This window comes from Microcaecilia unicolor, chromosome 6, assembly GCF_901765095.1.
Source record: "Microcaecilia unicolor chromosome 6, aMicUni1.1, whole genome shotgun sequence".
Classification (NCBI taxonomy): Eukaryota; Metazoa; Chordata; class Amphibia; order Gymnophiona; family Siphonopidae; genus Microcaecilia; species Microcaecilia unicolor.
Genome location: NC_044036.1, coordinates 326,160,705 through 326,172,990, shown reverse-complemented (window position 1 = coordinate 326,172,990; position 12,286 = coordinate 326,160,705). Strand labels below are relative to the sequence as shown.

The window sequence follows — 12,286 nt, the reverse complement described above, 5'->3', positions numbered from 1 at the left end:
AGTTACTTATTTTGTGCTTGTGGCAGTGGAGGGTTAAGTGACTTGCCCAGAGTCGCAGGGAGCTGCAGTGGGAATTGAACCCAGTTCCCCAGGATTAAAGGCTACTCCTCCACTAGCAACATTCTATATAGAAACTCAAATTGTAGCAACAGAATCTCAAATAGTAGCAACATTCCATGTAGAATCTTATCTTCCACTAGGAGTGGCCTAGTGGTTAGGGTGGTGGACTTTGGTCCTGAGGAACTGAGTTCAATTCCCACTTCAGGCACAGGCAGCTCCTTGTGAATCTGGGCAAGTCACTTAACCCTCCATTGCCCCATGTAAGCCGCATTGAGCCTGCCATGAGTGGGAAAGCGCAGGGTACAAATGTAACAAAAATAAAATAGATACTATTGGAGATTCTACATGGAATGTTGCTACTATTGGAGATTCTACATGGAATGTTGCTATTCCACTAGCAACATTCCATGTAGAAGGCTGCGCAGGCTTCTGTTTCTGTGAGTCTGACGTCCTGCACGTATGTGCAGGACGTCAGACTCACAGAAGCAGAAGCCTGCGCGGCCACATTGGTGATCTGCAAGGGCCGACTTCTACATGGAATGCTGCTAGTGGAATAGCAACATTCCATGTAGAATCTCAAATAGTAGCAACAGTGGAGGAGTGGCCTAGTGGTTAGGGTGGTGGACTTTGGTCCTGAGGAACTGAGTTCCATTCCCACTTCAGGCACAGGCAGCTCCTTGTGACTCTGGGCAAGTCACTTAACCCTCCATTGCCCCATGTAAGCCGCATTGAGCCTGCCATGAGTGGGAAAGTGCGGGGTACAAATGTAACAAAAACAAAACAATTTGTTTTTGGAAATGCCAGAATTAGGTGAAATTAAGTTCCAGTATTTATTTATTAGGATTTATTTACCGCTTTTTTGAAGGAATTCACTCAAGGCTGTTTACAGTAAGAATAGATCAAACATGAGCAATAGGCAATTACAGCAGTAAAAATATTTGAACAGCAATACAAAGTATGGCATGGTATACTAGCAATGTCAACACAATACATACTAGAACATTATAATTGGTAGTGAAGGGTAAGACAAAGTTGTAACATATAGATGAGTAAGAAAGTAGGAAGAATTAGAAACAACAGTAGTCACACAAAGGTTCAAAGAAATATATATATATTTTTTAAGGCAAGAGGGGCACTGGCACCGGAGACCGAAAGAGGAACCACGGCCTTCTTACCTGCTTTACAACTTAAAACTAAATGAGAAAATTAACCTTCAAGATCAGCGACTTGTGAAGGGCACTGTTTGTGGTTCAGTGCCTGGGTCAGGGAAAGCTATTAGTTAATGACTCCAGTCTGCATATCCTGCCTGAACCTTAGGACTGCAAATACCACATTTTTCTGCACACTTAAATCTGCTGTTAGCTCACCCATGACCTAGTAATGGTGGAAAATCACCACGTTATTGTTTTTCTACCACGTTCCTGTTCTAGAAGAAACAACGTAACCTGGAAATACGATCAGGTTCTGCTCTCTTTCTCCACCTTATTTCTTTTATCTTTCTCAGGCTCCTTGATTACTATTTAGGGATGGATGCCATAGGAGCCAGCTCTGTGCTGAGCACCTCTCAATAAGCTCCTTCATTTTTTGTATCCAGGGAGGGCTAATTTGTACCGTATTTGACATGCCCAATCATTTTGAAATGTTGACACCTATGATTGATGCTCACGGTGGAATGGAGGTAGGATGGTGACCAAAGTTATTCTGGCCATTTTAATTATTATTTGTTACATTTGTATCCCACATTTTCCCACATATTTGCAGGCTCAATGTGGCTTACATAATACCGTGAAGGCTTTCGCCAAATCCGGTACGGGATAGGTACAAAATGTTGTATTGGGATAGGGAAGATAAGATTCAATCAAGTTGGGGGTGAGGTAAAAGAGTTCATTAATGTCCAATACGATCTTTAATAGTGAAGTGTTGCAGGGTTGAGTCATTTAGTTGGGTCATTCGGATATGCCCTTCTGAATAGGTGAGTCTTTAATGACTTTCTGAATTTTAGGTAATCATAAGTTGTTTTCACCACTTGTGGCAATGCGTTCCACAGGCGCGTGCCTATGTAAGACAAGTTGGACGCATGGGTTGTCTTGTATTTTAGTCCTTTGCAATTTGGGTAATGGAGATTCAGGTAAGACCGTGATGAACTGGTACTATTTCTGATTGGGAGATTGATTAGGTCAATCATGTAATCTGGGACTACTCCATAGATAATCTTGTGGACTAAGGTGCAGATTTTGAAAGAGATGCGTTCTTTGATAGGAAGCCAATGCGGATTGGTGTGGCACTTTTTAATTTAGTTCATCTAGTAGTACTCCAACTTCTGGAAAATCTCAATTTTGCCATAAGGAGTCTGCATTTCTGCTTTCTCATGCACCCTCTCTCCTGGCTCCTGTAATGACACCATCTTCCACAAAGGGGATATAAACCCCTGCCACAAGCACCTCGGTGGAGTGCCCAGGCTGTGGTGGGAAGAGTTTCCCCACCCCAGGTCTGGGTAGCCCAATGATCTCCCACCTAACCGGGTGTGGGTTGTTCTGGTGTTATAGGTGGTTCCGTGTACCTGTGGACACTCCACTTTATTTTCTCAGGCAACATCTCTTTATCTTAAAAAATTTGTGTGGGCCACAGTAAATACCCTCAAATACCTACTTGTGTGTCCTGAACGTCAGCTGACATTGTACTTGCCAAGTACATTTATTTATTTATGGTTCATTTGTATCCCACATTTTCCCACTCATGCAGGCACAATGTGGCTTACAGAAAATTAAGAACATTACAATAAAGGAAATATTGCAAAGGGGACAAAGAATAGACAGAAGTAGGGTTACCATTTTTTGTCCTCATAAAAAAAAAGCGGACACTTGCCCCGCCCACTTTCACGCCCTCGTCCCCTGTCGCATTTTCCCTTCCCTTGTCACCCCCTCACCTCCCCCTGTCATCGGTGGATGACAGATCCGGCGAGACAGGAGAAGGGTAGGTCTGTGACGGGATAAGGAGAGACCAGAGGGTGAAGGAAGAAACCAGAGAGTAGAAATACTAGAAACGTGCAGATAAAACTCAACTCCCTAAAATGCCAGACTAGGCATGTGGTGCAACACAGGAGAAAAAGAAACAGAAATGCGTTTCCTATTGCGCAGTAAGAAACATAAAGATATCAAACATAAAGATATCAAATGAAAGAGAAATTCAAAGACTAAGCAGGAGAACCTCTATATAATCCCCGGTGAAAACAGCAGCAGTATCTTACTATTCTGCCACTTGGCTCCCCCCCCCCCCCCGTCACCTCCCCTCCCCTTACTCTTCTACTATCCCTGGTGGTCTAGAGGTACCTCTTCGGGGCAGGAAAGAGCCCCCTCTTTCCTGCCCGGAGCGCTGCTGCTAGCTGCCCTGCATACAGTGAGTCCGGCTCTCGGCGTTTCAAAATGGCCGCCGAGAGTTGAAGTCTCGCGAGGCTGCTTCAACTTCGGCGGCCATTTTGAAACACCGAGAGCCCCGAAGATGAAGAGGTACCTCTAGACCACCAGGAATAGTGGAGTAAGGGGAGGGGAGTCCCACCCCCGCCAGCCAGTCCATTTGTCCAGAAATCCGGACAAACGGGCAGGCTGGCCAAATCCGTCCGGACATGTCCTCAAAAAGAGGACATGTCCGGGTAAATCCGGACGTATTGTAACCCTAGACAGAAGGAGCAGTAGCTAACAATGGGAAACCAAGCAGGGTGGGGATCATGAAGGGTGTATCAATCAGAAGAGTAACTAGGGGAGTAAGTTTTGGCAAAGAAGTAAGTCTTCAGCAACTTCTTGAAGAGGATGTAGTCCACTTGCAATCTGAGGTGCTGCGGGAGAGCATTCCAGTATTTAGGGCACCAGTAGCGGAAAGAAGAGGTGAAAATCTTCTTATACTGGACACCCTTACAGTTTGGGAAGTGTAGATGGAGATATGACCGTGCTGCAGGCGTGGTATTCCTGGGTGGAAGGTCGATCAAGGGGAGCATGTAGTCTGGAGCAAGCCCATAGATGATTTTGTGGGTTAAGGAGCAGAGCTTAAAAATAATACGCTCCTTTACAGGTAGCCAATGGAGTCTGAAGCGCAGAGGCTCAGCATGCGCAAAACAATGTTCTCCCAGAATCAGTCTCGCGGCAGTGTTCTGGACTGTTTGGAACCTTTTCAATAAAGAGACCTTGCAGCCTGCATAAATTCCACTGCAATAATCTAGGTGGGAGAGGACTAGCCAATGCACAAGTGTACGGAACAGATCTCTGGTAAGGAAACATCGTATGCGCCGCAGCCTCCACAAAGCACTGAACATTCTTTTGGAGACCAAATGCACATGATGATCCAACTGGAGGTGTATGTCCAGGTGCACTCCTAAGAGCCGCAGACTGTTGGTAATTGGAAGAACGTAGCCCTTTACTGGAAGCGTTGTGTCGGTTATTTGGGTATAGGTGGACGAGAGTATGAGACATTGAGTTTTATCCTTGTTTAGTTTAAAGCGAAACACCTCAGCCCAATGCTCAATAGCGGAGAAGCAAGATTCGATGAGATTAGCGATTTCTGATACGGTGGTATGAAAGGGGATGTAGACGGTAATATCGTCAGCACAGATGAAAGGATTTAGGTCTAATTTTGCTAGAGCTGAGGCTAAAGGCATCAACATAATATTGAATAAGGTTGGTGAAAGGGAAGAGCCCTGTGGTACTCCGCAAGAAGCACAGAGAGATCTTGCTGGTGGGTACCAGTCCCAGAGACCCTATGTGACCTCGGAGATATGTATGACATTAGTCAGAGTCTAGAGCTATGGCTCATCAGTTGTAGCTGGATAATCATAACAGTTTAGATGGATAGCACTTTCAGCAAGGAACCGGGCTGAACAATTTTCTTGCATACTGCCTAATGCATTATCAGCACTTTATGAACTCTCAAGATAACAAGAAGATGCGTTTACCGAGTCCAATCTTTTAAAAACACTATTTTTGTCTTACAAAAACTCAGTACATAATCCTTTTTGAAATCTGAATAATTTACCACTTCTGCAGAGGGTAAATCATAAACTGAACTCTTTTATGGCCTGTTTCACAGGCAAGTGATGAAACGATTCTGGTAATGAACAGTGAAAGCAATTACAGCCATCTGTGTATATGATGTGAAACCTTATTACTTTCCTAGCAAGGAAAAACAAGCATGGAAAGTGAAGTAGCCAAAGGCTTCCGTAGATCTGGGATCAATGGAGATCAGGATGTGCTTGCTTGCTCTCCGCCCACCCCACCCCCACCTCTTCTCTTCCATTACCACCCAACTTTTAAACATAAAGCAATGATACCAAATCCTTTCTAAGCTAAGAGGAACAATTAGCACACAGTGGGAGGTGGGTGGACAAAAGGTTTGGCCACACTGAAACCTCCTCTTATTGTGGTCTGGGGGTCCCTGTCCCAAAACACTGCAAACAAGTTTGGAGCCCATCCTCCCCCCACCCCACCCCTTACAGACTGAAAGCCTGCAGCAAGACCACCAAGGTGGAGAATCCTTTAAACATCCAGTCCCAATGGGAATATGCTAGCATTTAATCAAGTCAGAAAATCTGATAAGCTTGGAAGCCTGGTTGGAGTGGAGGAGTAGCCTAGTGGTTAGTGCAGCGGACTTTGATCCTGGGGAACTGGGTTCAATTCCCACTGCAGCTCCTTGTGACTCTGGGCAAGTCACTTAACCCAACCCTCCATTGCCCCTGGTACAAAATAAGTACCTGAATATATGTAAACCGCTTTGAATGTAGTTGCAAAAACCTCAGAAAGGCAGTATATCAAGTCCCATTTCCCTATTGGAGATTCTACATGGAATGTTGCTATTCCACTAGCAACATTCCATGTAGAAGCCTGCCCTTGCAGATCAGCAACGCAGCCACGCAGGCTTCTGTTTCTGTGAGTCTGACAGACTCACAGAAACAGAAGCCTGCGTGGCCGCATTGCTGATCTGCAAGGGCAGGCTTCTACATGGAATGTTGCTAGTGGAGGAGTAGCCTAGTGGTTAGTGCAGTGGACTTTGATCCTGGGGAACTGAGTTCAATTCCCACTGCAGCTCCTTGTGACTCTGGGCAAGTCACTTAACCCTCCATTGCCCCAGGTACAAAATAAGTACTTGAATATATGTAAACTGCTTTGAATGTAGTCGCAAAATACCACAGAAAGGCGGTATAAAGACCCATTTCCCTTTCCCCCATTTAAATTCCACTGCTGCTTCTTGTGATCTTGGGCAAATCACTTAGGGCTCCTTTTACCAAGCTGTGGTACATGAGAGGCCCTGTGGTAGTGTCAGCACGTGGATTTGCCACACAGAGGCCCCTTTTACCACAGCGGGTAAAAGGCTAAAAAAAGGAAATGGTTGTGCGGTAAATGCACACTTGCCACGTGGCCATTTAGGAGGCGGTAAGGGCTCCCACGCTAACCCGGTGGTAACTGGGCAGTGCGCAGTGGTTTAAAAAAAAAAATCTTCCTGTCGCACCAGAAATACAGCATGCTGGGGGCGGAACTACTGCCGGCTCCTGCGGAAGGCCGGGGGTAGTACCAGATTGGCGTATGATGATGCTGCGGTAGCTCTACCGTGGCATTGTAAAAGGGCCTCTAAATTCTTTATTGCCTCGGGTACAAACTTACCCCCCTGTTTACAAAGCCACGTTAGCAGCTGCCGCGCAGCAATGCCGACACAGCCCATTCAAAGTGAATGTGCTATGTCAGCATTACCGGACTGGCAGCCACTAGCGTGGCTTTGTTAACGGGGGGGGGGGGGGGGGGGGGGGAGGAACCTGTTTCCCCAAAATGCTGCTAATCTAAGTACACAGGTTATATGCAGTTCGTACAACAGTTTATTTAAATATTATTGTCAAAGAGGTTAAATAATGAAGTATGTTATCTTGTTGGGCAGAATGGATGGACCGTACAGGTCTTTATCTGCCATCATCTACTATGTTACTGTGCAATCACAAAAGATATTAAAACCCTGTTTTTCTACTTTTGCAGACCACTCGCGTAGTGATCTCAAGTACATGTGACTTGTCCCATTTCAGATATCGGCAATGTGTATGTCCTGACATTGGCCTCCCTTTATTTCCACGTGAGAAGACCCCTGCAACCAACCCCCTCATTCCATAACTTGGTACCTAAGTGTACACTGATGTGTTTAAGTGCTAGGTGAATGCTCTCTACTAGGGCGGCCCTGCCAATAGGCCAACTGAGGCGGGGGCCTCACGTGGCACTAATTATGGAGCGGCATCTTTCCCCTTCCTTCCTCAACCCCCCCCCCCCCACACACACACACACACACAGCCTACCTTCTTGTTTTGTTTTTCAAAAGGCTGCGGCGGTGGCAGCGATCGCCATTTGCTGCCCTGCCGGTGGCACCGGTGTCTCCTCTATACTGCGGCCCGCCTCTCTGATATAACTTCCTGTTTCCTCGGAAGTGGGCCACAGTACAGAGGAGACAACAGTACCGGCGGCAGGGCAGCGTATGGGGATTGCTGCCGCCTCTGATTTTTGAAGAAAAAAAAAAAAAGGCAAGCTGGGGGGCGGAAAGGAGTTGGCAGGGAGGGGGCACAGTGCTGAGGGTGCCGGGGTGCCATTTTATCCGCCCCTGCTCTCCATCCACTATTCTATAAATGAAATACAGAACTTGCTTAGTGCATAATGCAAGGCAGCATTCACAGGGGAGGAGCCTAGGTGGGGCATGGGCAAGTCCAACATCAAACATATAAATGACAAGTGACCGACTCACTCGCAAATGCGCAGTAGAGACCGAACGTTGAGAGTGCAGAAGTCCAAGCCCCACCTCCACCAGCAGTACAGCCCAATAGGGAGGGGGGCATGGACATGGACGTGGAAATCGGAGGAGGAGGGAGCAGGGAGGGAAGGAGGGAGCGGAACTGAGGGAAACGGACGCAGCGATGGAGGAGAACTGACGACACGACAGGAGGAATCACGGGAGGTAACGAAAGCAGCTGGAGGAGGACACAACGACAGCGGAAAGAGGGGGGTGATGCCGGGGGGGGTCAAAGGTGACGGCGGGTGAAATGGCGGCAGAGGGGACGGCAGGGCAGAGGAGGTCACAATCGCGGTACACTTAGGAGATGGGTGGACATGGATGGGAGCCAGAGGATGGAGGGTAGGGGAGAGAACAGTTGATGGACACGGGTGGATGGAGCGGATGGGAGGGGGGAAGAGAGCAGGGTTGGTGGATGAGGGGAGGCCATAGGAAAACAAAAAACGTGCCCGTTGTTACAGGCTTAACGGCTAGTTTACACATATAACTTACAGACTACTGTAAGTTAAAAAGTTAAACACTAAAGTGCTGCATTTAGATGTACTATTGACACAATGTAAGCGTTAGCATCTAAAAGTATGTCGACTTAGCACTTACACGTGTTCTTTTATGGAATAGTGCTCATCGTGCATAAAACACCTATATAATGAAAAAAAACCTCAAAACCTGAGGAAATCCCCACATTGCCTTATTTAACCTTGATCCACTCTGAAAGTGGCTTTGTCCAGCTTTAGCCAATGGGAAGCAGCAGTGAGCCGCATCCAGGCTGATACACAAGGCTTCTAAAGAGGCTTAGATTGCAGGTCTGGGGAGTGATGCATCAGTGAACTTGGCAAAAACTTTCAGAAAAGAAAGAGGCCAGCCCTCCCCTCCCCCCACCTCCACACAAGCCATAGCCAATACAGATCAGTTTCAGGGCCACTTCCCTAGAATGCAGGATCCTGCCAGCCTCAACCCCTGCCCTCAAGGGCCAGAAAAGGTCACTTTTTCTCAACCTCCTGGATTGTTTTGGCCTTTCTTGGAAAATTAACAAGGCAGCCACAGTCCTCTGTAGTGCAGTATTTCAGAAAAGAAAACGATAAAACTGAAGCTCTATGACTTTGTAGGACTTCATCTACTACTTCTTAGATAATAAAGGTGGGAAAGATGTTCGATTTCGCATCGGAACAGAGTCAGCCAGATCAGGTAAGAAAAAGGGTAAAAGAGACCCATCTTTTACACTAGCCAAATGGCATCTTGAACCATGTGTGCATTCTCTTTGCAGAGAAGCCGTCCATGGCCAATTGACTTTCCAGTGGAATTGCCTTTTATTCCGTCTGTCCAGTTAAGGAAGATTTAGTGATGATGAGTTAACAAGTGAAAAGAAAAAGGTCCAGGTTTCATTAATTTTGATTTGGAAAAATTACAGTGGATTAAAGTATCAGGTGCCCACTTTGTTTTGTAAACCGCTTTGATTGTTTCCACTGAAAGGCGTATATCAAGCACAGAATAAACATAAATACAAGCAGTAAAGAAATGTACTTCCTCTACCAACTGGCTGCTATTCCACTCCAGAAGGCAACGAACCCACAGCGTGGCTTCCTGCATCTGAAAATCTTGCAAATGTGTGTGCACACAGTAATAACCAAACTGATCCCACGAAACGATTACATTTAGAAAATGTATCTTAGTCCCAATGACTAGTGCTACAACGTTTCTCGCTTTTTTGAAAACTGAATACATGCATCTATTTTATTTCTAAAGCGCCACTGTTAAAAGTCTCTCCTGCCTGTAAAGTATCTGAGCTAAGTGGTTAGTTAGCTAAGTGACTACGGGGGAAATATCCAGTTTTGCAACCACTCTGAATAAGTAGGGCACCTGCCCACGCTTGGCTGAGTTTAGGGAAATGTAACCAGTTTCAGTTCCGAATCGATGGTTTTTTCCTTCTTTCTCTCGGCTGATCTGCAATTCGGATTCAGGTAAAACGCGGATCCCGTCTTTCTTTACCCCCCCCCCCCCCCCCCCCCCCCCCACTAAAGCTGTCCTTACCTGGGGAAGGCAAGTGGACAAAGCCTCATTTCCCAGACCTTCAGCGTTCGGTTCAGGCGCAGAAACCAAGGACGACATTCACCTGAACAAAAGGAAGCCCGGGGAAATCCGAAAAAGGGAGCTGTCCAGCGCCGCGAGCGTAAGTAAAGTCCCCGGCGAGAAAAGGGTTATAGAGGACGCGAGCGCGAGCGCGAGCGCAGGCGCGTGACACTGGCATACAATCCAATAGCACAGACCCTCCCTCTCCCCGCCCCTCCAGCTCGCGCGACCCCGGCACACTACAGTCTGAGAGCACACAGACCCGCCTTCTTCCCGTTCCTCCTGCTCGCGCTCCGTCAGCAGTGGGCAGGAGGTATCCCTGCCCCTCTGTTGCTAAGATACCAGCGTTGGCCGACCTGCCTATCATGGGTGACGTTGGCAAGCCGGTGGGAGGGAGGCGATCACACACACGGAAGGGGGGGAGGAGGGAGGAAGGAAGGTGCCGCTTCTTTTATCTGCAAGAGGAAAAGAAAGCGACCCCCAATTATACCCTGATTGGATTATGAACGTTATTTTTAACAAATGCAAAACCTGCTTTCACTGTCTGGTTTCTTTCTGTGGGAATTCAGTTCAGAAAATCTCTCTTAACAACGCAGGTTATTGTCTTTTCTCCAGTTTCCCGGGGCTGAAACCCAAGTCCAAGTTTTAATTTCATCATTGACGGGATCCGAGGGACGTCTCGTCTCTTAACCGTGGGTCATCCGATTGCGAGATGCCTTTGTGTGATTTATTTTTGGATATGAAAGATTAAAAAACAAATCTTATTTTTTACTGGCACCCGAACGTTTTAAGAGTAAAACAATAGAATCAAGAACAAAGCAATCCCATAGATCGTTAATGATAGCATAAACACGTCCTAATGCTAATGCAGTTACTGCCTGTTAAAAACATATTCAAACACAATAAAATGTCCTGTACACATTGGCGGTGCCAAACAATATGTCACATCCTGCCCTAGACACAATGAAGAGAATAGGTATTGGAGGTGTTCAGTACCTGTGCTATTGCATCAGACAGACTTAAAACATATTTGTGTCTTAGGTCAGGGGTGGCCCAAGGCAATCTGCTGCCTGATGCCCAGATGATCAAAAGCCCTGCGCACAGTGGTGTGCTGGAGCAGGCTCTCACAGGCTCTGGAGAGCCGTTTGTTAAGTTTTTAAGAATTTTGGGAGCCGGTTCTCCAAGGCTACTTTAACAAATGGATCCCAAAATGTGGGCTTGGGCCCCTCCTGAATTCTCTTTTACTTTGCTGGCGAGAGAGAGCCCCCTGTTAACAATTTACCAGCACACCCCTGCCTGCACAGTTCCAAACAGCGCTCTAAAAATAGCACTGGAACAATGTGGGGCTTTACCGCCCCTAGGATCTGAGATAATAGCATGCAAATTTATGCACACTATTATCTCTGATCATAGGGTTAAAGTGTGGGAGGACTGTGCCTGAGCCCTCCCGCACTTGTTTGACATGTCCAAGCTGTCAAAAGCCCAAACCTGGCAAATACAGGGGCTGGAGGTCTGTGGGACCACCAGATCCCCGGAAACACCAAGGCCCTGGTGGCTTAGTGCCCCACTGAACCCCCACCCCAAGCCAGTGACACGGGGGGGGGGGGATGGAAGTCCGGCGGACCTCCAGTACCCCCAACCCCCCCCCCGACACAAATTCCTGGAGGTCTAGCGGCCCTCTTCTCCGCCCCCCAGTACCTTTGTAGGAGGAAGTAGTAGCACACTCCCTCCTCTTCCAGTGATGCCAGTGATGAAGGGCACCAAAATCCTGGTCTGGCATCTCTCTTTGCTTCCCCCTTGTGGAGTGGGGAGGGAGATGCTGCTGGACCAGTATTTGGGACTTTGTTGCTCTTTATCACCAGCGGGGTGAGTGGGGGGGGGGGGGGGGGAAGGACTTCAGGGAGTAGAAGAACTATTGCAGGTGGGGAGGGAGGTGCTGATGCAAAAGTTGGCTCAGGCTACCCCAGTCCCTTAAGCCAGCCCTGAGACTATGACATCATTTTTGCAAGTCCCAATTTTGTCAACAGTGTGGCATTTCTTTTTTTTTTCCAGCACATCTCCTCCCTCAGTTCCTCTTCTTCAAAGAAGCCAGAAAAAGTTCTTTATGCTCACCAGGAAAGAGAAGAAACAGTCATAAAATCCTCACTAGTGCTGATTGCAGAATGTGTTAACCCTTTACTCCACATCAGGGCTTCTGTTAAAATCCCAGTACTATGTTACTGGTCAATACTCTTTCCATACTAATTATCTCTCTATTAATAGCCACTCAAACACCCCACTATGGGGCAATGTACAGTTCTCAGTGACCTATACAGACAGCAACTATATCTTAAACTTTGTCAGATTTCCTTTGGTT

General features: G+C 47.0%; 1 protein-coding gene across 1 annotated transcript in view; it reads right to left on the bottom strand.

Annotated features, from left to right (window-relative positions):
* The window catches only part of RAB11FIP4 (RAB11 family interacting protein 4), a 68,315-nt gene extending 58,238 nt beyond the window's left edge, over positions 1-10,077 (bottom strand). The window contains exon 1 of the mRNA XM_030208380.1: positions 9,892-10,077. Within this exon, the coding sequence (XP_030064240.1) occupies positions 9,892-9,969 (78 nt within the window). The 5' untranslated portion in view covers positions 9,970-10,077. The remainder of the gene's footprint in view (positions 1-9,891) is intronic.
* Positions 10,078-12,286: the final 2,209 nt, after the last annotated feature.